Source organism: Canis aureus, chromosome 9, assembly GCF_053574225.1.
Source record: "Canis aureus isolate CA01 chromosome 9, VMU_Caureus_v.1.0, whole genome shotgun sequence".
Classification (NCBI taxonomy): Eukaryota; Metazoa; Chordata; class Mammalia; order Carnivora; family Canidae; genus Canis; species Canis aureus.
The window spans coordinates 6,572,971-6,600,311 of record NC_135619.1 but is presented as its reverse complement, the minus strand read 5'-3'; the positions used below and the strand labels follow the sequence as shown (position 1 = coordinate 6,600,311).

The 27,341-nt window shown below is 45.7% G+C and overlaps 2 protein-coding genes across 2 annotated transcripts; one reads left to right on the top strand and one right to left on the bottom strand.

Annotated features, from left to right (window-relative positions):
- PSMB11 (proteasome subunit beta 11) lies at positions 1-1,529 on the bottom strand. The gene has a single exon (XM_077908439.1). The coding sequence runs from the start codon at positions 1,231-1,233 to the stop codon at positions 385-387; it is 849 nt and encodes a 282-aa protein (XP_077764565.1). The 5' UTR covers positions 1,234-1,529; the 3' UTR covers positions 1-384.
- A 4,837-nt stretch (positions 1,530-6,366) lies between these two features.
- PSMB5 (proteasome 20S subunit beta 5) lies at positions 6,367-12,345 on the top strand. Its single transcript, XM_077908604.1, has 3 exons — positions 6,367-6,605; positions 7,328-7,634; positions 11,839-12,345. The coding sequence occupies exons 1-3, from the start codon at positions 6,408-6,410 to the stop codon at positions 12,123-12,125; spliced, it is 792 nt and encodes a 263-aa protein (XP_077764730.1). The 5' UTR covers positions 6,367-6,407; the 3' UTR covers positions 12,126-12,345.
- The last annotated feature ends 14,996 nt before the right edge of the window (positions 12,346-27,341 follow it).

The window sequence follows — 27,341 nt, the reverse complement described above, 5'->3', positions numbered from 1 at the left end:
ACCAGAGCCTGGGCACCCGCCCCACCTTCTTCCACTCCCAACTACCCTGACCAAAGCGACAAAGTGGCAAAGACAAGCATAGGTGAGCACGGGAATGGGAATGGGAATGGGAATGGGAATGGGAAGCACAGAAGGTGGTGAGGAGGGCCTCGCGGCGAGCCCCACGTGTGTGGTGTGCCGCGGCCCGTGGGGAGGGTCTGCTGAGGGGGGAACGTGGTGGTGGGAAGGAGGCTGGGCACCCGGAGGAACACGCTGGCCCAAGCCGTCGGCAGCGCTGGGAGGCAGGAAGGGATGGGGACTCGGGACGCGGCTGGGGACAGCCGGGGCCAGATGCTGTGAGGCGGCTCCCCTGGTGCCCAGCCCCCAGCCCCAGGTCGCGGCTTCTCACAGCATCTCAGTCCCCGCGGGCATCCTGGAGTCTCCGCGCAGGGTGGCAGGCTCAGCGTGGCCCTCCTCCGCCGCCGCCCCCTCCGGCTCCGGAAGCTTCTGCAGTTCCGAGTAGAGCACGCAGGCGTCGTCGCGAGACACATACTCCCATCCGTCCTCCCGCACGTGGAAAAGGTCTACGGAACCCCCGGAGTAGGCGTCGCGGTGGGTGGCGTGGGCCACGGCGCGCCGGGCCAGGGCGTAGGCCTCCGGGGGGCTCAGGTCGTAGCGGTAGCCGCGGTCCAGCACGCCGTAGGCGTACGGAGACCCAGAGCCCACCGAGAAGACGTTCCCCGGCAGGCGGGTGCCGTCGCTGCACACGTAGAAGAGCGCAGGCCCAGAGCGGTCCCAGCCGCACAGGGCCGTGGCCACGCACAGATCCAGGCCCCGGTAGCAAGACATCATGGCGGACAGGAGCCTGGCGGCGCCGGCCACGCTGGGCAGCCGGCCCTCCCGCAGCGCCCGCAGCCGCAGCTCCCGCCGCAGCACGCGGTACCAGGCGGCGCAGTCGGCCGAGGTGCCGGAGGTGGTGCCCAGGAGGTGCTGGTGCACGGGGATGATCTTTCGTGAGGCCGGACACGCCACGTAGTTGCCGCAGGAGGAACGCGTGTCAGCGGCGGCGATGACTCCGTGCCGGAAGCGGAAGGCCAACGTGGTAGTGCCGTGGGCCAGCCTGGGGCCGTGCAGCCGCAGGAAGGTTTGAGGGTCACAGCCCAGGGGCACGGACCAGCCACCGGCTGGAGGCAGGTGAGGCGATAGCCCCTGGGTGTCGGGGGCCTGCCACTTGCATACGTCCTGCAGAGCCATCCCTGGGGCCGAGTGATGGCTGGGAGGAGGAAGGCAGAGATCTGGGGGCTGAAGCCCGGTGAGGGAGAAGAGACGCTAAGGGGAAGTTGGGCCGCAGCCAGAACCTGCGAGGAAGGCACATGATCTGTGGCTTCACTCCTCGCTACCCCCAAGTCAGGCTTCGGGACTGGCTCTGAGGAGCAGACTCCTCCTCTACGGAGGACTGCTGACAGGTGAAAGGACGAGGCCAGTGAATCTCCACTGCTGGGAAGACGCTGCTCGTGACCCACCTGAGCGTCACCCACGGAGTCTCCTGTCTGTCATCCTCCAAGCAGGTGGAGTGGAGTGAGGGCCAGGGTAACCTCAAAGGAAAGGAGGCTCGAGTGGAAGGAGCACAGCTAGGTCCCCCTTGTTTCTCCTATGGGGGGTATTGGGCATACAAAGACAAATAAGGCTCTGTGTCTGCCCTGAAAGAGTTCCCAGGAGGTGAAGAAAAGTTGGTGCTATAATGCAATCAGAATAGAGTGCTATGAGGAGCGCCTGGCTGGCTTAGTGAGTAAAGCATGCAACTCTTGGTCTCAGGGTTGTGAGTCCAAGCCCCATGTTGGGCATAGAGATTACTTTAAAAAAAAAAAAAAAAAAAAAAAGAATACGTGGGTAGCTCGGTCAATTAAGTGTCCAATTCTTGATTTTGGCTCAGGTCATGATCTCAAGGTTGTGAGATAGAGCCCTACACAGGCTCTACACTCGGTGTAGAGTCTGCTTGAGATTCTCTCTCTCCTTCTCCCTCTGCCCCTCCCCTGGCCAATGTGCTCTCTAAATAAATAAATAAATAAATAAATAAATAAAATATTTTAAAAAGTGCTGTGGACACTTCAAGGAAGGAGCCTTTGAGCTTGGTTTTTCTCTTTAGGAGTTTGGGGCCAGGACACTATAATGCTCAGCTCACACTTTCACTTTCTAGTCAGGTGGGGGAAAAGAAATGGACTTAGAGACCAGGACAAAAGAGCAAGAGAGGGACACCTGGGTGGCTCAGCGGTTGACTGTCTGCCTTTGGCCCAGGGCATGATCCTGGAGTCCTGGGATTAAGTCCCACATCGGGCTCCTGCATGGAGTCTGCTTCTCTCTCTCTCTCTCTCTCTCTCTCTGTCTCTCATGAATAAATAAATAAATAAAATCTTAAAAAAAAAAAAAAGAGCAAGAGAATCTTTTATGAGGAGGAGGGGAGATCAAATACCTTCCAGAAAGGCAGAGTATAGAGGAACCAGAGTGCAGGAAACTAGAAAGTGGAGCTCTCTTTCTGCTTTTGAGGTGCATATGAACTTCCATCTGCATGAAGACAGCATTCCTGACAGTTCTCTGGAAGTATAGCTCCTCTCATCTCTGTTTGTGTGAAAGTTCTGAGGATGTGGCCAAAAGTATCTAATGGCCTGGCCCTACCCCTTCTGCCCAGTAGTTCACATTAGCAAGAAAGCTGTTTGTAGTTCCAAGGCAAGAGAAACAACTGACCTTGTCCCCATAATACTGAGTCTAAGTCTTGCATCAACCAGGGGCGGGCCAAGGGGTGGGGTTAGTAGACCCTGACAGCTGGCCCTTCAGAAAGATAAAGTAGACTGGGGCCTAGTGACAAGCTGCAACTACTTTCTGGCACCATCTGGAGTATATTTTACTAAATGCTGTAGCTCAGAGGGGTGCGGTGGGAACTGGTTTAGTCCAACAGACTCATACACAAGGGAGAGAGCCTAGACTCTCCAGACACCGTGATGGTGGCACAATAGAGTCAGTACTAAGGGCAAATGCAAATATGTCATGGGAAGACTGGAGAAACCAGGAGGTCACACTAAAGTCCAACCAGTCTTTCTCCCTTCTTTTGCACAGGACCACACGGGAATCTTATTGGAGAGATAAGTATGTCTCCTGTTTTTAAAGACTAAGCCTTAGATGCTATGTTAATGGATGGATTGTCATCTCCCTAGGTCAAACCATTCTCAAGTCAGATCTGGACAGTTGAATGGCCTTCTAGTTGGCCACCCCCTAGACTCCCCTCTAATCTTATCTGACATGTTTTCCTAAGGTATCATTCAAATCCCGTGTCCTCTACTAAAAAACCTTGAAGGGCTACAAGATTAAACCCAAACCACCTTCTTCCCAGGCTGACATTTAAGGCCCATATACTCCAATCCTGATCCACCCACCACAACCTCTTTTCACACTATTCCTAACACATCTCACATACCTCCCCTTCATGTATTTCTTTCATCTATATTTTTTTAAAGATTTTATTTTGAAGTAATCTCTACATACAATGTGGGATTCGAACTTACAGCTCCAAGATCAAAAGTCACACATTCTACCGACTGAGCCAGCCAGGTGCCTCTCTCCTTCATCTGTTTGAATCCTGTCCTACAAAGCCTGGCTTAAGTGCCATCTATTCTGAAAACGCTTCCTGAGGATGGTCTGAGAGAAGGGGCGGCTGTTGGTTTGAGGGACGATGGGACCCAAGTGGTATTTAGGGATATGAATCCACACCTCCTTAGCAAGGCTTTCCTGGTCTCCCCACCTCACCCCAAGCTATACTGATCTCCTCTCTTACCTCTGAACCACAACACTGATCATTCCCCCACCACGCCCACTTTATTGAGATAAAATGGAAATATGACATTGTGAAAGTTTAAGGTATACACTGTGATGATTTGATACATGCATATATTGCAAAATGTTTACCACAATAAGGTTAGTTAACCTTCACTTTACATAATTAACCGTTTTTGTGGTGGTAGTGGTAACATCTAAAATCTGCTCTCTTAGCAACTTTCAAATATACAATAGAGCATCATTAGCTATTGGATCACAATGCTACACATTAGATTCCCAGAACTTATTCTTCCTGTAACTGGAAGTGTGTATGTACCCTTTGACCAGCATTTCCCCAGCTCCCCTACTCCACAACCCCCAGTAACTACCGATCTCCTCCCTGTTTCTATGGAGTTTAGCTTTGTTAGTTTTGACATGTAAGTAAGATCATATAGTATTTTTCTTTCTCTGTCTGACGTATATCTATATATACAGATACAATACGTATAGATAGATGATATACATATATCTATCTATCTAGAGAACTAATACAAGGTAAGTTGGAAACAGATTAAGGAAGGCCTTGAATGCTATGCTGAGGAGCTGAATTTTACAGAACATTTTAAAGCAGGCATGTGATAAGATTGAGAGGGTGTTTTAGGGTGCTGTGCAAAATAAATTAGAGAGTACAGTTTGAGCCCAGAAAATCAGGAAAATATTTCAGTAATTCAGGAGTAGGAAATAAGAAGTCAAAGGTGGTATCAGTTGCAATGAAAAAGAACGTCAGAAGCATTATAGAGGAAGAATCAACAGGAGTTGGCAACTTACTGAATGTGATAGAAAAGAAGAGGAGTTGTCAAAGATGGCCAAAACTTCAAATCTCTGCAACTGGAAGAACATTGTTGTCATCCGCTCATGGATTCACTTGGCAAGCATTTACTAAGTATACAGTGGGCACAAAGATGAATAGTAGAAAAATACCTGTCTTTAGAAACTCATAATCAAGTAGGAGACAAATGTACACTTACAGCCAGGCAAAATGTGAAAGCGTCTTAAGAAAGATACAAATGGGATGCCTCGGTGGCTCAGTGGTTGAGCGTCTGCCTTCGGCTCAGGGTGTGATCCTGGGGTCCCAGGATCAAGCCCCGCATCTGGCTCCCTGCATGGAGCCTGCTTCTCCCTCTGCCTGTGTCTCTCATGAATAAATAAATGAAATCTTAAAGAAAAAAAGAAAGGTATAAATGCTATTAGTAGCAGTGTGAATGAACCACAGAGAAAATTCAGAAGGAGGACTAGTTGCATTGCAGGGGGGACCATAAAATAATACCTGCTCTATAAACAAAGGCACTCTGCATTTTCCACACCATCCAAGTGTGAGACGCAGATAAAGATCTTCTGCGTCATTACATTCTGATGGTTGGGCTTGGAAAAGGTTGCCAAATTTCAGCATTAAAAATACAACATATGCAGAGTCTGCTGGGGAAGAGGAGGGGCTGAGTTGGGCATCAGAGGAAAGTGGAATTTAGATATTGATGGATGTTGCTGCTGAAATCCAACAAGGAAGGCCAGACACTGACTTTATAGAACCTTAAAGCAGGACATAACATTTCATACGTTTGTCCACTTCCTTGTTTGTTATGGGTCCTAAAAGGGTTGAAAAATGAAGATGGGTGGAGAAAGGGAGAGACAATGATATATATACCACATTCCTGTATTAATAAAGAGCTTGTCTTAGCAAGCTTAAGTTAGAGAACCTCTTGGTACATCTTTATGAAGCATCAACCCTCCTCTAGGCTCTGAGATGGTAAATGAGTATTGACTCTGTTAGTCAGAGCTGAGTTGAGAACCTAGTTTGTGGATTAACTGATTCCCATACGTTTCCTTCTTTATTCGTCTGCCTTTTAGGCAATACATTACTTATTAGAATTTTCACCACAGTGTGGGAGTAAAGAGAATATTAAATCTTAAAAATTGGTTATGTTCCAGAATTTGAGTAGTGTGGCGATCAAACAAGACGCAGCATACACTTTTATCTTGTTGCAATTTTTTACCACAAAATACTGTAGTTTTAACTAACTTCACAGGACAGTGGCCTCAAAGTACATCATTATTTTACCGAGTATTACATGGTGCCCTTAAACAAAATGCCAACTTCAGTTGCGTTAATAGGATGCTAAAGCCGCACAGATGTAAAGTATTGCTTGGACACCAGGCAGGGCGGAGACGACTTGGAGTTAAAGATTCTGAAAGAATTTTCAACTAGTCACGCCCTTCTCAAAGATGGCCGGTCTCACTTCCCTCACGCAACACGGACGTTTCCAATCGCTTCCTATGACTTGGAGGTGAATTTAATCGAGTATTGCTTGCTTGACCAAAGTTAAGATGACAACAACATCCTTTTAATATTTAGAGGAAGTTAAGCCATTTATCCCCCCGCCCCCCCAATCGGTGAAAATAGTCCCTGGCGTCTGGCTCCTGTTTTTGGAGGCGTGGTTGCCAGGAGTTAAAATGGCTCCTCCCTGAGATACTTTTAATAGGAAGTGAAGCTGTGACGGCGAGGCGTTGCCCGGCGGCTCTCTGATAGGCCTTCTCGCAGGGAATTCCTTGTGCCCTTACTAGACATGGCGCTGGCCAGCGTGTTGGAGAGGCCGCTACCGGTGAACCGGCACGGTTATTTCGGACTCGGGGGTCGTGTGGATCTGCTGGATCTGGGTCCAGGGAGTCCCAGCGATGGGCTGAGCCTCGTCGCGCCCAACTGGGGTGTCGCGGAGGAGCCGGGAATCGAAATGCTTCATGGAACCACCACCCTGGCCTTCAAGGTGCGGACCCAACCGCCGCGCCGGGCAGAGACCCGTGCGCCTGAGCCCTTCCCGGGCTTCCAGCTGGACCGGAGCCCGCGGGGCCCGCGACCAGGAAACCTAGGGGGAGCCTCCCGACCCCGGTGGTTTCGCTGTCTCATTGCCCCAGAGGCCTCGGTTCTCGCTCTCTAGCCGTAGGACCGTGGGGCTGAGGTTAAGTGGGAGAAGAAACCGGGGGCTGCTTGGGGTGATTCCTGGGCAACCCCAGGTGGCTCCGGTCCAGGAAAGGGGAAGCCTCAGCAGCAATGAACATTGGCAGGGGAAAGGATGTTTAACCATTAACTTGCGATTTTGTAAACTAGGTCCCTGCTAGGCGAAGGTAACCCAAAAGCTATGTCATTTGAGGGGGAAGGTTGGTGGGAGGAAGCACTGTAGAAGGAGCCAGACGACCGGGATTCCTGATCCAGCTTTGCAGTAGCTAGCTCTGTGATCTTGGGCTAATCATTCGATCTCATTGAACATCTTTTCCTGATCTATAAAGTGAAATTGAAGTTAATACTGGTTATACCCATGTCGAGGGATCGATGTGAAACTTAGTTGATATTAATATGTGGAAAGCATTTTGTGAAGGGTAGAATGACAGAGATGTTCTGGGTTTCCACTGATGCAAAAAAGAAATGTGAAGGAGATCATTTCCGTGGTCTGATGTGGCCTGCTTTTGTGTTTTCCTCTGATCTTAACAGTTTCAACATGGAGTCATTGTTGCAGCGGACTCTCGGGCCACAGCGGGTGCCTATATAGCCTCCCAGACAGTAAAGAAGGTGATAGAGATCAATCCCTACCTGCTGGGCACCATGGCTGGGGGCGCAGCAGATTGCAGCTTCTGGGAGCGGCTATTGGCTCGGCAATGTCGAATCTATGAGCTCCGAAACAAGGAACGCATCTCCGTAGCAGCTGCCTCCAAGCTGCTTGCCAACATGGTGTATCAATATAAAGGCATGGGGCTGTCCATGGGCACCATGATCTGTGGCTGGGATAAGAGAGGCCCTGGTGAGTTAAGCCACAACCACATGGTTCTTGGGCTGGCACTAGAGAGGAGGGGTTGGATGAACAGGTGAATGAATGAAAGGGCTTTGTGTCAGTGCTGGCGATGTGTTGATTAGGTTCTCCGTCCTTTCTTCTCTTTATTCAAGGAGGTCACTACAGTGTAGGAGAGGGCATGGAGCTTAGACTAGCTGTGTCATTGACTGCCCACATGACCTTACATGGGCTGCTCATTTTTCTAGCCAGTTTCATCATCTCTTACATTGGTTAAATGAGGTAATACACGTAAAGCATGTAGTGTCTGGCACATAATGTTTCTCCTTTCTCCCATAAAATAAGACTGACAAAGAGTGTATTTGAGAATTAAATTGGATAATAGACGTAAAAACTCCAGTCAGTGCTTTCTAACAAAAATATAATGCGAGTCACCTGTGTAATTTAAAATTATCTAATGGAGGGGGCCCCTGGCTGGCTCCGTCAGTGGAGCCTGTGACTCCTGATCTCAGGGTGGTGAGTTCAAGCTCCGTGTTGGGTGTAAAGCTTACTTATTATTTTCTTAAAACTTTATTTATTTATTCATGAGAGACACAGAGAGAGGCAGAGACACAGGCAGAGGGAGAAGCAGGCTCCCCGCAGGGAGTCCAACGTGAGACTCCATCCCTGAACTCCAAGATCATGCCCTGAGCCGAAAGCAGAGCTTAACTGCTCGCTGAGCCATCCAGGTGTCCCGGGTGTAGAGCTGACTTTAAAATAATAATAATAATAATAATAATAATAATAATAAGTAAATGACAATTTTTTAGAATTGTGTAATGGATATATTTAAAAAGTAAAAAGAGGGGGTATTTTAATGATTCGTTAATCCATAATATCATTTTGGCATGTGCATTAGCCCCATTTCAAGGGCTAAGTGTCACATGTTGCTGTAATTCTAATATACAGGAAGTTAGCTATTTCTCTTCCCCTTTTTCTTTTGGGGAGTCTTTGACCTAAAAGGGGCCTTTAGGGCTCATCCTTTCCTTACTTGATGGAATTACCCTAGGACCTTAGGTCCTATTCTGTCATCTCTGAAAATAAATTCCTTAAGCCTTTTTCTAGTATATAAAAACTTTGCCAGAAAGTTTAACCTTGCATCTGATGTCAGTTCCTTTTCAACCAGTTTGTTTGTTGTTGTTGTTGTTTTAAGTTATATTCATGTAACTAGTCACTACACCCAGTTTGGGGCTCAAACTCAAGACTCCAAGATCAAGAGTCGCACATTCCACAGACTAAACCAGCCTGGCACCTCAGCTTGGACATTTCTTTTTTTTTTTTTTTTTTTTTTTTATTTATGATAGTCACACACACACAGAGAGAGAGAGAGAGAGAGGCAGAGACACAGGCAGAGGGAGAAGCAGGCTCCATGCACCAGGAGCCTGACATGGGATTCGATCCTGGGTCTCCAGGATCGCGCCCTGGGCCAAAGGCAGGCGCCAAACCGCTGCACCACCCAGGGATCCCGCACCTCAGCTTGTCAACCAGCTTTGGATGTCTCTTTAGTCTAGCTGGAATACATCTAGTTACTTTCTGTATAATTTTCCCCCTTGGTGCTTGAAAATAGTTATTCTTTCCTTTTGTTTTTGCTTCATTCATTCACCTGCTTACTGAGTGCCAAGTAAACAACTGGCAAGTGCCTCTGTCAAACAATTAGAGTATAACCAGCTCTTCTCCTTGCTTTGGAAACTATCGGTACACTACTCAGTGAAGAGTGAATGAGTTTAAAAAGCGGAAGGGAGGGACGCCTGGGTGGCTCAGTGGTTGAGCGTCTGCCTTCTGCTCAGGGCGTGATTATGGATCCCTGATGGCAGGGATCCCTGATGTGGAGCTCCCTGCAGGGAGCCTGCTTCTCCCTCTGCCTATGTCTCTGCCTCTCTTTGTGTCTCTCATGAATAAATAAAATCTTAAAAAAAAAAAAAAAAAAGAAAAAAAGAAAAGAAAAATAAGAATAGTGATCCATAGAGCCAGAGAGCTAAACTAGAACCTCAGATGGTGAGCCTGTAGGCACGCTAGTGGCCATGGGACTGGGGCGGTTCGGGGGTGGGGTGCTAGTTTGAGGTAGGCCTTGAAATCCGTGAACCTGAAAACTGATAAGCATTTGGTTCTCCACCGGCTTGCTTTTGAATCACTGGAGAACTTAAAACACAAACCTCATACTTGTTCCCCACCCCAGACCAATTGAAAAAGAATACCTGAGGTAGGGATCTCTGGGTGGCGCAGCAGTTTGGCGCCTGCCTTTGGCCCAGGGCGCAATCCTGGAGACCCGGGATTGAATCCCACATCAGGCTCCCGGTGCATGGAGCCTGCTTCTCCCTCTGCCTATGTCTCTGCCTCTCTCTCTTTCTCTCTCTGTGACTATCATAAATAAATAAAAATAAAAAAAATAAAAATAAAAAACTAATTAAAAAAAAATACCTGAGGTAAGTCCTGGGTATCTTTTTTAAAAAGCTTCCTTAGATGATTCTGATGCTCAGTGAGAGATGGGAACCACTGAAATAGGAAGATTAATGATGCCATTGGCAGGCAGGATTTGTGAACATGGGAGGCAGTGTGGGCTGGTGGAGCAGGAGAGAGATGAGTTTGGTTGGTAGTAGAGAGCCACTGAAAGTATTTGAATCTGAACTTGGTGACAAAGGCATCCTGTTGGAAAGGTCCAGCAGGCAGTTGTAATTGATAAAAATGTAGTAAAATCTTTGTCTAAATTTTCATGTATTCTGAAAATTAGCTAATTTCTTCATAAAGGGCCAAGTCGTAAATAATGTAGGTTTGCAGGCCATATGGTCTTTGTCTTAACTACCTAACTCTCCTGCTTTAGCACAAAAGCAGTCATAAACAATATGTACACAAATGGGTATGGCTGTGTTCCAGTAAAACTTTATTTACAAAAACAGGCACTTGGCCTGGCCAACCCCTGATCTATACCAGCACTATCCAATAGAAATAAAATGTGAGCCATATGTGTAATTTTAAATTTATAATAGGCACATTTAAAAAATTAAAGAAGTTAATTTTAATAATATATTTTACTTTGGAGCACCTGGGTGATGCAGTTAGGCATCTGATTCTTGGTTTGGGCTCAGGTTGTGATTTTGGGGTTGCACTCAGCCTGGGGTCTGCGTGGGATTCTCTGTCCCTCTGCCCTTCCACCCTGGGCGTGTGAGCACACACACACGTGCTCTTTCTCTCCCTCTCTCAAATAAATTAATGAATCTTAGTATATGTGCTGCCAAAACAAGCACTAATAAATCTTAAAATAATAATTATAATATATTTTATTTTATAGAACCAAAATGTCATTTCAGCATGTGGTACCAGCTTCATTTCAAATACTCAGTGTACATGTCTAGTTGCTCCCATATTGGGCAGTGCAGGTCTTTGTGATATGATTTGGAACTCTTAGGCTCTCTCCTACTGTGTGATGTATGTCTTGTCCCCCAGATAGTCTAAACTTTGAGGGCTAGGATTGTTTTGGGGTATAAAAAAAATTTATTTGGGAGAGAGCGCACGAGCAGAGGTTGAGGGGCAGAGGGAAAGGGAAAAGCAGACTCCCTGCTGAACAGAGAGCCTGATGTGGGGCTCGATCCCAGGACCCTGGGATCATGACTTGAGCTGAAGGCTCCCACTGAACTACCCAAGCACCCCAGAGTTAGGATTGTTTTAAACATTATCTCCCACAGTGCCTGAAGTTCTGTGCTTGAAACCTAAGTCATTTAGATTATACTTGGTTTTTTTGTTATATAGCAAGGACAAGAATAATGAGAAGTGAGATGAGGTGTTACGTTGTAGAATCTAGGAATCTTAATATTCAAGCTTGCTTTCTTTCTTTCTTTCTTTCTTTCTTTCTTCTTTCTTCTTTCTTTCTTTCGATTTTATCCATTTATTCATGAGAGACACAAAGAGAGGGTTAGAGACATAGGCAAAGGAACCTGATGCGGGACTCGTTCCCAGGACCCCAGGACCCGAGCCAAAAGCAGAATGCTCAACCACTGAACCACCCAGGTGCTCCACCCCCCTCTTCAGCTATTTTTAAGTAATTTTATAGAAGTGCTGTTTTCTTGTATATCTGTTGGTCTCTCCTGGGTTTCAAGAGGGAAGGAGAACTTTTCTCAGAGAATGAATTAGATGTCAAAAGGGATGGTCATTTTTTTCCTGCTAACTTCACCTCTCTTTCCAGGCCTCTACTATGTGGACAGTGAAGGAAACCGGATCTCGGGGGCCACCTTCTCTGTAGGTTCTGGCTCTGTGTATGCTTATGGGGTTATGGATCGGGGTTACTCCTATGACCTAGAGGTGGAACAGGCCTATGATCTGGCCCGTCGAGCCATCTACCAAGCCACCTATAGAGATGCCTACTCAGGAGGTGCAGTCAACCTCTACCATGTCCGGGAGGATGGCTGGATCCGAGTCTCCAGTGACAATGTAGCTGATCTACATGACAAATATAGTGGCTCTACCCCCTAAAGGAGGGTGGATGTGGCTCCTACCATTTCTTGGGGTGACTGTTGCTGATAATATGGATACAGTTCCCCATCCTCTAATGGAGGGGTCCTCAGTTGTATTGATAATTTTTTTACGCTCTGGTGCCGTTGACCTCTATGTGTTACTAGTTGTTAATGACCTACTGCAGAAGTGATTATTTGTTTTACTTTCTTGGATGTTAACATTACACTACTTGACCTTAGCCTGTGTTGTGTCTTTTGTCCACACTGTCCCTCCTCCAAGCACTTTACAGCCAAATAAGCCAGGACAGTGGGAGGGCACTGACTGTAATTACAGGAAACAGTGGTGTGAAGACATTGTCTAGTGAATACATTAGCATCCCCACTCATGAAGCTAATAACAAAGGAGAAGGAGAGGGAGGAGGGAGACACTTCCCGATTCTGTTTGCAAAGAGATGAAAAGTTGATGAGGTGGAAAGATGCACAGGGCTATATGAGGAAGAGCTGCAGAAGAAAAGGCTCTCACCTTGCAGTGGGGGAGGGGAGGCCGGTGCTACACACAGCAGAAAGGTGAAGAGGGGGAGTCTTGAATCTTAAACCAATTGGGAGGGGAAGGTGAGTGTGAAAGCGGTGGTGACTGCAAGCTTGGTGATCCTTGTCCTTTTGGCTCTCTGATGTGCGTACCTGTAGGGGACAAGTGGTGTTTGGTGGGCTTATAGCCTCCTGGACAGAAGGCAGCTCGGAATTGTCTCTGGAATGTGTGGGTGGGGAAGAGGCCCTGCTGAGAGAGCACTGGTTGATGTATCACACCCAGCACTGAGGAGGTCCCCAAGCTATGGTGGCAGCAGATGGCAGGGCCTTCTGTTCAAGAGGAGACGCAAGTGTAGGGGACTAAAGGAGGTTGGTGGAAAGACCTGGGAGTGGAGGGTATAAACTGTACTGCTTTGGTTTTAGTGAGCAGGAAGGGGAAAAGTGGCTGGTAAGGGTGACAGCCCAGCATCCTATTTTGAGCTGAGGGGTTTGAGAAATCAAGGAGGTCAGGCTGCCTACTCCCCACCCCCCAACTCTATCTCTGCCCCCCAACTCTGTATCTTGGATGCCTTCCCTTCCCCCTCAGCCTCGTGCAGTCGAGTATTGATTGATGAGGGCTGTCAGCCAGGAACTGATAGAGCCTTGTTAATTGCATTTGTCAAATGCAGGGAAATTGGGAATTAGTGAGATTGGAGAAGGGAGTTTGGAAAACAAATGGCTCTGGTGCCTAAGGAGACTCATTTTGCTGAAAAAGTGCCCCAGGAGCCCCTGGAGTCAGGGAGCCGCCAGCAGGGGGACCTGGGCCTACTCTACGTTAGAGGGCAGGAGCCATCAGCCAGTGGTTGTTGGTTAGCTGTGTGAGACGCACAAGTCCAGTTGTCTGTCCTCGGATTCAGGATACTAGTTTGTACATCTTTGTTAAAAATTAGAGCCTTAGGGGCACCTGGCTGACCCCACTGAGTGAAGCATGTGATTCTTGATCTTGGGGTCATGAGTTTGAGCCCCACATTGGGTATCAAGCTTACTTAAAAAAATTTAGGGACAGCTGGGTGGCTCAGCGGTTGGGCGATTGCCTTCGGCTCAGGTCGTGATCCCCGAGACTCGGGATCAAGGCTCACATCAGGCTGTCTGCATGGAGCCTGCTTCTCCCCCTGCCTGTGTCTCTGCCTCTCTGTGTGTCTCTCATGCATAAATAAATCTTAAAAAAAAAAAATTAGAACCTTAAAAAAATTCTTTTTTTATTTTATTTTTATTTTTTATTTATTCATGAGAGACAGAGAGAGAGACAGAGAGAGGCAGAGACACAGGCAGAGGGAGAAACAGGTTCCATGCAGAGAGCCTGATGTAGGACTCGATCCTGGGACTCCAGGACCATGCCCTGGGCCGAAGGCAGGCGCTAAACCGCTGAGCCACCCAGGGATCCCCATTAAAAAAAAATTCTTAGGAGAAATTCTAACACCTGAAAGAAATAGAATCAGGTTGAAATAGAGTTGAGGGGGTCCAGAGCCTCAACCACTGAGCCTCCTCCTCCATGAAGCCACATTCCATACCACCACCTCCTCACCTCCACACCATTAGGTATACATACTTCCTGGTACATTTTGGACCCAAAGGAACACAATTTGAAAATTACTGCCCTGGGAAATAACCCCGAGGGTGGAAAGAGAGTTGAAGGTTGGAATTCTTTTACATAAATGAGCATAGGACTCCCCAGCTCATGAAAGAAAAACTAAGTCTAGAGAGAAAAGATGGTCTTGAAACAATGCTACCCTTGCCTGATTTCTGTATCACCCCTAGCTTTGGCGGCAGTCTTGCTGTTTGATGGAAGCACCTATTCTGCACTGCTGAGTCCTTACATTCAGGCAAGAAAATATACAACCGTCAGTCCCATGTTCTGTTCTGCATATGCCTGTTTCTCTTCCATCCTGGACCTCAAAAAAAGAAAGAATTCATAAGAGATTGATTTGTGGTAGGTCTTCTGGAAAGAAAATAGAGCAGAGGTGGAGGAAAACTGCAAGCATCTAGGCCCACTCACACCCACCCTGTGCAGTTGTGGCTTCTTGCTGCTGAGGGCTGGTGGGGCGCCAGCTTCACATTGATGTGTGTCTCCGCTGTGAGGGAATGATGGATGCTGCACAGCATTGGAGAGATCCTGTCGAGTGAAGTGGACCAGTTCAGGGACTCCCATCAGATTTGTTTCCCAGTGCAGTCCTCTTGACAAAGGATGATGGAAAAGAAATTGCCTTAAATAGCTAGAAGATTAATTTCTCCCAGCAGTTCCCAGGTGTCCACAGGACAGGACTCTTTAAGTGATGTCTGACAGTTTTCCTCCTTCTAACAGATAGCTCAGTGACACCAAAATCTGACTCCTCCGGGTAGGTAATGGGACTAATCTGATTAAAGAGAGAGCAAACACTCTTTGAGGCCTTGTGCTTTTTCTTGCTAGCAGGGAATGCTGTGGGTTGAAGGCAGATGAGCCTCATAGCATCTCCACACTAGGTAAGGGAGGGCTATAGGGAGAATGTACAGGAGGGAAAAGGAAAAGATAGGCGAGGACATGAGGGAGGAGGAAAAAGGGCACAATGAAAGGAAATCAGGGACTGGAGCGTAATAGTTACTGAGTGTTCCCTCTTTAGGCAAAACCAGAAGGTCAATGTCTCTTGATATCCTCCTCAGCTCGCAAATGAGAAAACTGTCAAAGCCATTTGGGGAGTGGAAGTTTACATCCTTTGAGGGAAAATAAAACAACTGATTTATTCTGGTCCATGGATTCTATGTGGTCTGTTAGGGGAGAGATGCAAGAAGTGGGATGAAAAAGGAGTAAGGTAAAAAAAAAAAAAATCTGGAGGGAAACTCAGAGGACCGGGGAGCATCTCCCCTGTGTCAGGCTGTCAGGAGGATGATTGGGTCAATGAAGGATTTACACGAGCGTATCTAATCTGGAAGGTACAGTTAGGGATTTTTATGTTATTTTTATTTGTTTCCCTAGAAGAGCCCCTCCTGCCAGGGCTGTAACAGGAGCTGAAGTACTTTGAAACTGACCAGCAAAAAATTAAAAAAAAAAAAAAATTGAAACTGACTAGCAGCAGTGATCTCAGGACATGATTAAGTGCTTTATGATCAAAATATGTGTAGATTGCAGCCCAGTATCTCTGCTGTATTTTTTTGTTTGTTTTCAGAATTCTAGCTTTCCCTTCAGGAAGCCAGGATCATATTGGGAAAGCCTTAATTATAGCAGGCAAGGGGAGAGAGCACACGCAGCATCAGAACTGCCCCAATCAGCAGCTGCTGCCACCTCCCATCTGACCCTGGCCGGCCCTCCCCCCAGGCCCCTGCCTCCCGTCCACTGATTCTCCACATTCCTGCAGTGCTCCTGGGCCTGGCCTCCAGGCTAGGTTCTTGCTTCCAGGGACTATGCCCCACCGAAGCATTTCAATAAAAGCCATTTCTAAAATGTCCTGTTCACAGTTGTTAGTGGGTCAGGCAGAAGAAATTCTACCCACATCAGCTTCTTGGGTTTATTTAACCCAACTCCTTTCTCCCTAAAGCTTCTGCCTCGGATTTGGGTGCCAAGCCTAACTTGATACTTAACCCTTTATAATCCAGATTCTGTCATCAGCCATGAATATCTGACCCAGTTTTTTTTTTTTTTTTTAAGATTTTATTTATTTATTCATGAGAGACACAGAGAAGGAGGCTTTCTGCAGGGAGGCTGATGCAGGATTCCATCCCCAGACCCCCGGATCACATCACACCCTGAGCTCAGATGCTCCACCACTGAGCCACCCAGGCATCCAGACCCAGTTTATTTGAAGGGAAATAAGACACCATGGATTCCACCTCTTCTGGTGCCCTCCTCTCTGGTCCCCACCCCATCTTCAGTGGCTGCCCTGTCTCTCTATTCTCCCTTTGCTCAATTCCATGTTTTCTCTCTGTCCTCTTTGGGAAAATTCCCTTTTCTTTCCTCCACAGTAAAACCAATCAGTCAGTCGACCAAGTGGTGCTGTGGGCTTTTCTTTCTTTCTTCTTTTCTTTTCTTTTCTTTTCTTTTCTTTTCTTTTCTTTTCTTTTCTTTTCTTTCTTTTTTTTTTTTTTGTGGGCTTTAATGTAACAAGAAAAGGTTATCACTAGCTGTGGGGTACCCCAAATGCTGGTATTGCAGAGTGAAACATGGAACGAGAGAATGTGACCTAGAGAGAACCAGAGACAGATGAGCGAAGGAGAAACGCACGTCCTAGGCTGCAAGAGAGAGTGAGCAAAGTGGAGAGGGAGACTCACATGGCAAGGGGGATGGCAGGAGACAGTGATGGGCAGAGCAGCACTGTGGAAGGGGGGATGGAGACTCCGAAGGACAATTATCGAGAGACCGGGCAGAGAAACGGGGAGGAAGGAAGCAGCTAGAAGCTAATGTACAATGAAACATGTCCCCCTGGAGACAGATAATTTCTCCAGCCATACATAATGAACACGTGGCCCTCTGTGTGTTGCCCCTGTACTGTCACAGTGGCTTACATCCCACAAGAATCTCCATGTCTACCCTGCTCAGGCAAGGTTGGGAAGAAGGTTTGAGCCCTCAGAACCACCTTCTCAACCCAGCCAGACCAAAGACAAGAAAGTAGAACTCCATCTCACAAGAAGAGCAGGGTGAGTGAGGCAAGATCATAGATCCAGTACCTTTTACCTTTTTACTTTTAGGTTCAGGGAGAGATCCTCTCTTCCTTGGGCTCTATACCCCCATCACACATGCATAACTCATCCCATTTTTTCTGTAATGCCCGCAGGTCAGGGCCACGGCTGTTCAAATGGAGAGAAGAAGGCCACAGACTCCCAGAAAGACAGGAATAGCAGGTGCTCTCAGTGGGAAGGAATAAGTAGCTCCAAGGAGGAATTTGTGCAAAACAGAAGGGACGAAAGTCAAGGGGATATTTTTACAACTACTACAGCTCTTTTCCCAGCCTAGCCTCAATACCACCGCTGTCCCAAGGACATTGTATGTTCAAAGCTTCCCCATGCATCCAGAGTCTCACACAATACAGAGGCTCTTCTTGCATGGTAGCTCATCTCCAGTGATGATATGTGGTGGTGACTGATCAGAGGGAGTCCAGTGAGCACCAGGATTCTGTGGGAGGGCTCATAATCACCCCGTGTCTTGAGTCCTGAGGCTGCGCCCCCAGCTTAAGCTCTGGAAAAGAAAGCAGTGGAGCATTTTATTTTATTTATTTTTAGATTTTATTTATCTATTCATGAGAGACACAGAGAGTCAGAGCCTTGTGGAGAGCCCAATGCAGGGCTCAATCCCAGGACCCTGGGTTCACGACCTGAGCGGAAGGCAGATGCTCAACCACTGAGTCACCCAGGTGCCCCGCAGTGGAGCATTTTAAACCAGAACAACAGATTAAACATAGTCCCATAGTAGCCCCCAAAGAAGCCAACTACAGAAAGGTGGCTCAGCCTTGAGTCAGTAGAGCGTCAGTGTGGTCTGTGGAGAGGGGTAGCTGGGTTGCCCCAACTCATGTAAACAGTCACATGGAAGAGCACTTCTGTAGGGTCTCTGGTTATTTTGTGATATGTTTGTCTTCCTTTCAGTCAGACATGTACTGTACTGAACTTTTGTTTGTTCCCCGTGTCTAGCATGGTACAGGCTACTCAGCAGAGATAATATAATACATACATTTTAATGAATAAATGAAGGAAGGACTTTACTATGTGATTCTTCTTTACCCTTCTCAGAACTGTGACTCCCTGTAATTGTTGAATTCCAAGATGCTGTTTGCTGCTCTTTTTTTTTTTTAATTATTTATTTATTTATGATAGTCACACAGAGAGGGAGAGAGAGAGAGAGGCAGAGACATAGGCAGAGGGAGAAGCAGGCTCCATGCACCAGGAGCCCGACGTGGGATTCGATCCCGGGTCTCCAGGATTGCGCCCTGGGCCAAAGGCAGGCGCTAAACCGCTGCGCTACCCAGGGTTCCCTTGTTTGCTGCTCTTAAGCATATTTTGAAACATACTAATTTTTTAAAAAGCTTTTATTTATCTATTTGAGAGAGGAGGAGAGAGGGACCGAGGAAAAGGGAGAGAGAATCTGAGCACAGAGCCCAAAAATGGGGCTCCATCTCACTACTCATGAGGTCATGACCTGAGCCGATACCAAGAGTCTGATTCTTTTTTTTTTTTTTTTTAATATTTCACTTATTTATTCATGATAGACACACAGAGAGAGAGAGAGAGAGAGAGGCAGAGAGAGAAGCAGGCTCCATGCAGGGAGCCCGACGTGGGACTCGATCCCCGGTCTCCAGGATCGTGTCCTGGGCCAAAGGCAGGCGCTAAACCGCTGCGCCACCCAGGGATTCCCCCACAAGAGTCTGATTCTTAACCGACTGAGCTACTCAGGTGCCCCTAATTTTTTAAATTAAGAGATAATTACTGGCTTGGAGAATTTTTTTTTTAAGATTTTATTTATTTATTCATGAAAGAGAGAGAGAGGCAGAGACACAGGCAGAGGGAGAAGCAGGCTCCATGCTGGGAGCCCAATGAGGGAATCGATTCCAGGACCCTGAGATCACTCCCCCAGCCAAAGGCAGATGCTCAACCACTGAGCCACCCAGTCGTCCCTGTTTGGAGAATTTTTTTTTTTTGGAGAATTTTTAAAAAATGTTATGCTACCTCTGCTTATAAATGAAGACAACTGTCATAAAGAGCAGTTTTAATTTTTTTTTATTTTTAAGTAATCTCTACACCCAACATGGGTCTTGAACTCACAACCCCAACATCAAGAGTCTGCACTCTGTACTAACTGAGCCAGGCAGGTGCCCCATGAAAAGCAGGTTTAAGGAGCAGTCCTGCCCATTCCCACCTTGCCCAGATTCTGCACTCCTGCTATCTTTCTCTTCAAATGATAGCATTAGTCTCACACAAAATATGGTCAGGCCCTGAGAATTGAGCTCCTGGGGTAGCTCTGTAGGGTATCTCTCTCTTAGCATGTGTTGTTTTGTTGTTTTCCATTAAATCAATGGGCAGAGGCTTAGCAGATACTCAAGTCTGGTCCCTGGATGTCAGGTGCATGAGTGAGTTGCTCTTTACAAGAGAAGGATTAATCGATGGTGAAAGGGAGGTTCATGTATCACCAACCCCCACACATTAAAAACAAAAGCCACTTTTCATTGGGCTTTGGCTTTTTTCACAATCTAGATTTGTCACTACTTGTTCTTCCTCATGTTTAAAAACATTCTAGGTGGTACTCATTCACATGCACTTTTGAATTTTCTGAGACATTATAACAAAGTCTAAAATAAATCTGGGAAGGCTGGAGTTTGTGAGACTACTTCCTTGACTCAGGAGCTGAATCTAAATATCTAATGCAAAAACATGATCTGTTTTTATTATTTTTTAAATTTTGAAGTGTTTCAAGACCAGAAAAGTTGAAAGAATGCTATAACGAATACCCATGTACTCTTCATACAGGTTTGCTAATTGATATCATTTTGCCACATTTGCGTTATCTCTATATGCATATATCAATTTGTTAATATATATTTTACTGAATCATTTGAAAGTTAAGAGATCATGACATTTTGCCCCTAAATGTGTCTCTTAAGAACTAAGATATTCTCCTATGAAACTACAATACCACACCAAGAAATTTAACATTGATATAATCATATTACCATATGTCCATATTCAGATTCCTCATTTGTTTACATAATGCCCATAATAGTTTTTTTTTCCTGATCCGGAAGTCACATCACATTCAATTGTCATATCTTTTTAGTTTAATTAAGAATAGGCTCCCATATTTGTATATACATGTCTTTTATAACACTTACACTTTTATATATATATTTTTTAAGATTTTATTTATTTATTCATGAGAGAGACACAGAGAGAGAGAGAGAGGCAGAGACACAGGCAGAGGAAGAAGCAGAGGGAGAAGCAGGCTCTGTGCAGGGAGCCCGATGTGGGACTCGATCCCGGGACTCCAGGATCATGCCCTGAGCCGAAGGCAGGCGCTAAACCACCGAGCCACCCAGGGATCCCCCACTTATACTTTTATAGCATTTATCCAGGCCATCATCTGTCATGTGCAGTCTGGATTTGTCTGATTGTTTCCTCTTTTTTTTTTTTTTAAGATATTATTTATTTATTCACGAGAGACACAGAGAGAGAGAGAGAGGCAGAGACACAGGCAGAGGCAGAAGCAGGCTCCATGCAGGGAGCCTGATGTGGGACTGGATCCTGGGACTCCAGGATCATGCCCTGAGCCACCCAGGGATCCCTGATTGTTTCCTACTGATTAGATTCAGGTTAAATATTCTTAGCAAGAGTAGTACCTAAGTGATACTGTATATTTTCCATTGTATCACTGTCAGGAGGCACATGTCAGTTTGTTATATTACTGGTGATGTGAAGTTTCTCTGCTAGATTTCTCTACTGTTTGCCCTTTGTAATTAATTAGTAAACTAATAATTAGTAGAGTGATTATTTGAAATCATGTGAATGAATACTCTGTTCTCTGACAATTTTGCACCCCCAGTGGATTTAGCGACCATTGATTATCCTTCCTGAAACCATTTTTTGCATTGGTGGTTGCCAAACGCTAGTTTTTCAATTTCTGTCATTTCTTCTACATGCATTAACTATTTAATTAAATTTATTTATTTATTTATTTATTTATTTATTTATTTATTTATTTATTCATAGAGAGAGAGAGAGAGGCAGAGACACAAGCAGAGGGAGTAGCAGTCACCATGCAGAGAGCCCGACGTGGGACTCCATCCAGGGTCTCCAGGATCACACCCCGGGCCGCGGGCAGTGGTTTAGCTAAACCACTAAACCACTGCGCCACTAGGGCTGCCCTGTCATTTTTTTTTTTTTTTTTAAGATTTAAGATTTTTAAAGATTTTTTAAAGATTTTTAAAGATTTTATTTATTTATTTGACACACAGAGAGAGTGTGTGTAAGTAGGCAGAGCGGCAGGCAAAGGGAGAAGGAGAAGCAAGCCCTCCCCAGTGGAGAGCTGGATGCAAGGCTCTATCCCAGGACCCTGGGATCATGCCCTGAGCCCAAGGCAGACACTTAACTGACTGAGCCACCCAGGTGCCCCAGCATTTATCTTTTTTCTCCTCTTCTTTCTCATTCTCCTACGTTTTCACATTTATCTATATTTAGTTTTTTTTGCATTTTTGATATTTATTTTTTTTATTGATTTCCAAGAAAGATTTCCAGGCTATTTATACAATTTCCTTTGCATTCATTTTTTTAAAAGATTTTATTTATTTATTCATGAGAGACACAGAGAGAGGCAGAGACACAGACAGAGGGAGAAGCAGGCTCCCTGTGGGGAGCCCTATGTGGGGACTGGATCCTGGGACCGGCCGGGGATCATGCCGTGAGCCCTGAGCCAAAGGCAGATGCTCGACTGCTGAGCCATCCAGGCGTCCCTCTGCATTTCATAATCAGTCTGATACAGACATTTTTTTCCCTTTAAAATTTAATCTGCCTTCACTCCTGCTACAGCATAACAGTTCCTTGAGTACAGTTCTTTGCTGCCTGTCTGTCTTCTCTTTTCCTTTACATTATCTTCCACCTTTCAGTAGCTTCTTTCATGTCTCCAAACCTCAACTCTCTCAGACACTTCCCTCTCCAGTGCCTCTGAGGACACAATCTCAACTGACTCTGGGATTTCCTTCCACTACTGTTTTAAAATGCTCTCGGGTATGTTAATGAATGACTATTGGAAGTAGCTTCCTGGCCCCACTTTAGGGAAAGTTAGATTTCACTGTATGGGCAGTTCCCATGGGATCTTACTGAACAGAAATAGCTTAAAATAAAGAGATCTGCTTGATTCAAAGCCAAATGAGCAGCTTTTCCTCAATTGACAAATCATCTGTAAAGTTTAGCATTTGAAATCTCCAATGTTTTGGAGTTTAAAATTGTAATTTTTTTACGTGAAAAAGATGCATTTTCTTTCTATTCTCATTATCTAATAGCCCCAAAATGCTTTACTCAAACTTTCTACCAAAGATTCCTCTATGACCATAGGGGAAAAAGGAAACGTAAAAAGAAATGGCTTTTCCAACTTAATTCTGGCCTTTGTAGAAATAGACTCATAATTTACAATGTGTCCCAGGAGAGGTGCCTGGATGGCTCAGTTGGTTAAACAGCTGACTCTTGATTTGGGCTCAGGTCATATCTCAAGATCAAGAGATCAAGCCCTGGGCTGGGCTCTGCACTGGACACAGAGGCTGCTTAGGATTCTCTCTCTCCCACGTACCCCCCACTCTAAAAGAAAAAAAAAAAAAATATATATATATATATATATATATATTTTTTTTTTTATATATATTGGGATATATATATATCCCAAGAGACATTGGTGGGGCAGTGGTATGAACATTCTAATGATCCTTAGAGGGAAGACAGCTTATCTTTCATGGACTCAGAACAGAAGACCAAAAGAGGGTAACATAGAAAGGCAGAGTGGATTTCAATTTAGGCAGAGACTAAAGGTCCAGAAGTCAGGAGGCCTGGATTCAACTTCGGACTCCACCACTTAGTGACCTCAGTGACCTTGAAGTAAATTACCTTCCCTGTCCGTTTTCTCATTAGTGAAAGAGACAGTGTAATAGTACTTATCTCATTGAATTGATTAAATGAGAGAGTGCCTGGCATCAAGTAAACCTTCAATAAATGTCGATTATAGTAATTGTTGCTAACAATTGTTTCCTTCATCCTAACATTTTGAAAATGTTCACCTGTATGTTTGCAGATATAAGATGTTATAGTAGGGGTGCCCAGTTAAGGATCTGACTCTTTTTTTTTTTTTTTTTAAGATTTTATTTATTAGAGAGAGAGAGAGAGAGAGAGAGAACATGAGCAGTGGGAGGGGCAGAGGGAGAGGGTGAGAGGCAGACTCTGTTGAGTATGAAGCCCAACATGGAGTTTGATTGATCCCAGGACCCTGAGATTATGATCTGAGCCAAAGTCAGATGTTTAACCAACTGAGCTACCCAGACACCACATGATATCTGACTCTTGATCTCAGCTCAGGTCTTGATCTCAGGGTCATGAGTTCAAGTCCCATGTTGGGCTCCAAGCTGGGAATGGAGCCTACTTAAAATAATAATAATAATAATAATAATAATAATAATAATAATAAGGCAGCCCCTGTGGCGCAGCGGCTTAGCACCGCCTGCAGCCCAGGGCGTGATCCTGGAGACCTTGGATCGAGTCCCACATCGGGCTCTCTGCATGGAGACTGCTTCTCTCTCTGCCTCTCTCTCTCTGTGTGTCTCTATGATTAATCAATAAAATCTTTTAAAAAAATAATAATAATAAATATTTTCCTAGTGATTTCCTAGCTGGCTTGTATTATTAAAAAAAATTGGGATGAGGGGAGTATCTGGGTGGCTTAGTCGGTTAAGTGTCTGCCTTGAGCTTGGGTATGATCCTGGGGTCCTGGGATCTATCCCCACATTGGGCTCCCTGCTTAGTGGGGAATCTGCTTCACCCTCTCCTTCTCTGTGTGCTCTCTCAAATAAATAAATAAAATCTTAAAACAAATTTTTAAAAATCTTTTTATTTATTCATGAGAGACACACACAGAGAGAAGAAAAGACACAGGCAGAGGGAGAAGCTGGCTCCTCACAGGGAGCCGAGTTGTGGGACCCAATCCTGGATCCCAGCATCACACCCTGATCCGAAGGCAGACACTCAACCGCTGAGCCACCCTGGTGTGCCTTAAAAAATTTTTTTAATGAAAAATATGGGAAAAGAAACAGAAAATCTATAACCCTTAGGAATATAAACACTGCTGGGATGCCTGGGTGACACAGTGGGTTAAGCATCCAACTCTTAATTTCAGCTCAGGTCATGATCTCACTGTTGTGAGTTTGAGCCCCACGTCAGGCTCTGCACTCTGTGAGGGGTCTGTTTCAGATTCTCTCCCTCTTTTCTTCCCACTCACTCTCTCAAATAAACAAAATCTTGCTAAATAAATAAATAGAATAAAATCTATAATATGAGGGGCACCTGGCTGGCTCAGTCAGAGGAGCATGTAAATCTAGATTACTTAAAAAAAAAATCTTAAAAAATAAAAAATAAAAAATAAAAGCTATGCTGTGGAGCCAGTGAGGCATAATAACTAAGAACTTGGGGGATCCCTGGGTGGCGCAGCGGTTTGGCGCCTGCCTTTGGCCCAGGGCGCGATCCTGGAGACCCGGGATCGAGTCCCACATCGGGCTCCCGGTGCATGGAGCCTGCTTCTCCCTCTGCCTGTGATTCTGTCTCTCTCTCTCTCTGTGACTATCATAAATAAAAAAAAAAAAAAAAAAAAAAAAATAACTAAGAACTTGGGCTATGGAACTAGATTTTCTGGGTTCAGATCCCAGATCTACCTCTTATTACCTGTATAACCTTAAGTCACATTATTACAAATGGTCCCTGACATAGGTTTTTTGTTTTGTTTTGTTTTTACTTTACAATGGTATAAAAGTAATACACATTTAGTAGAAACCATACTCAGAATTTTGAATTTTGCTCTTGTCTGGGGCTAGTGATACGTGGTCATGATGCTGGGCAGAGGCAGTGAGCCACAGCTCCCAAGCAGCCAAGCTATCACAAGGATAAACCAATACACTTACAACCATTTTGTTTTTCACTTTTGGTACAGTATTCAATAAATTACATGAGATAGTCAACTCTTATTATAAAAAGGATTGTGGTAGATGATATTGCCCAACTATAGGCTAATTTAAATGTTCCAGGGACTTTTTAGTATATGTGCTGCTGAAGCAAGCACTCCAGGCACTTTTAAGGTAGGCTAGACTAAGCTATGAGGTTCAGGAGGTTAGGTATATTAAAATCACTTCCATCTTAGTATTTTCAACTTAGGATAGGTTCACCAGGAGGTGACACCATCGTAAGTTGAGAAAGATCTGTATACCTATCTGTACTTGAATCTCTAATATAAAATGGGAATAGGGGGACACCTGGGTGGCTCAGTGGTTGAGCATTTGCCTTCAGCTCAGGGTGTGGTCCTGGGGTCCTGGGATAGATTCCTGCTTCAGGGTCTCTGTAGGGAGCCTGCTTCTCCCTCTGCCTACATCTCTGCCTCTTTCTGTGTATCTCTCATGAATAAATAAATAAATAAAATATTTTAAAATAAATAAATTAATAAATAAAATGGGGATGGGGTATCTGGTTGGCTCAGTTTGTAGAGGATGCAACTTTTTTTTTTTTTTTTTTTTAATGATAGTCACAGAGAGAGAGAGAGAGAGGCAGAGGGAGAAGCAGGCTCCATGCACCGGGAGCCCAACGTGGGATTCGATCTCGGGGCTCCAGGATCGCACTCTGGGCCAAAGGCAGGCGCCAAACCGCTGTGCCACCCAGGGATCCTGAGCATGCAACTTTTAATCTCAGGGTCATTAGTTCAAGTCCCATGTTGAGGGTAAAGCCTACTTAAAATAAAAAGAGAGAGAGGAAAAATATATTATAAAATGAGGGAAAAAATAAAATGAGGAAAATCATAGTAACTCCTCATTACTGTGGAGATAAATAAATTAAATTATTTAATTTATAAATAAATTAATATTTATGAAGTGTTCAGAACAATCCTTGCACAGTAAGTGCTCATGAATGGTTACTACAGAAGACACATTCTTGTTGTGGGATCTGAGTTTCAAAATCTGTGTCTTAGCTAGAAGAAAACTCACTCATTTAATTATAAATGATTTTTTCCCCCAGTGCTTACCAAATGTCTACAATTATGCCAGCTGCTGCAGTAAGAACTAAACCACCACCACCAGTTCCTGAATGGAAAAAGAAAGTTGAAGATACGATCTCTGATCTCAGTTTACTAGTGAGAAATCGCTAAAGTATGTGAAACAATCAAGGTGCTGCTAACCCGAGAAAGCCTGAAGTTCATGCTGATAGGAAAGAAGCAAGTGGTCTGTGTTGACTGAAAGAGCTGAGGAAGCATGCATAAAAACGGACCTGTCGGAGAAGAGGAAACAGGCTTTATTGCGAGCAGACAGGACCACTTGAGCAAGGGAATAAATAATTCGGGGCTGAAAGGGTGAGGGCAGTGGGAATAAGGAGCAAATGAGGGAGTGGGACCAGATCATGGCCACCAGGTCGTCACGCAAGGGGTGCCGCTTTAGGTTCTTGGGAATGCTACGTCAGCTAGGTAGGGCAAAACTGGAGATCCGACGCCGAAAGTCTAAGACGATGTTGGTCTTGCACCTTGCTTGAAATGTTTGTTTCACGTAAAGGTGGGAGTGTCAGACCACAGCCACGACCCAGAGACGTTCTACCTGGAAACCATGAGCTCGGGCCCACGCACCGGGTCCCTGATGCTTAATCCCAGGCTAGAATTTTACGGACTAGCTAACCCAGGTCAGCAACCTGCCAGAATGATGCCGAGGGCCTCGCTCCTCAGGGGAAGGACGGTGGGAAAGGGCGAGAAGGGAGAGAAAGTGAAAGGAAAGGCACGGAGGTGCGGGAGGGCACAGAAGCGAGCCGACCGCCAGGGTCCGGCCGGGATGGGGTCGGGGTCGGGGTCGGCGGTCGGGGGTCGGCGGTCGCGGGGCCCTCGGGGACCCCTGGGGCCGCAGCCTCGGGCGCGGCGCGTGTGCTGGCGGGCGGGGCGCCCCGCGGCCGCCGGCGGCCAATCCGGGAGGGCGTCCGGGGAGGGGTGGGGCTTGCCGGCTCC

Coding starts and splice junctions, on each gene's coding strand:
- PSMB11 (XM_077908439.1), bottom strand. CDS start 1,233: ATGGCTCTGCAGGACGTATGCAAGTGGCAGGCCCCCGACACCCAGGGG.
- PSMB5 (XM_077908604.1), top strand. CDS start 6,408: ATGGCGCTGGCCAGCGTGTTGGAGAGGCCGCTACCGGTGAACCGGCAC. Junction 6,606..7,327: donor CCACCACCCTGGCCTTCAAG/GTGCGGACCCAA, acceptor TGATCTTAACAG/TTTCAACATGGAGTCATTGT. Junction 7,635..11,838: donor CTGGGATAAGAGAGGCCCTG/GTGAGTTAAGCC, acceptor CTCTCTTTCCAG/GCCTCTACTATGTGGACAGT.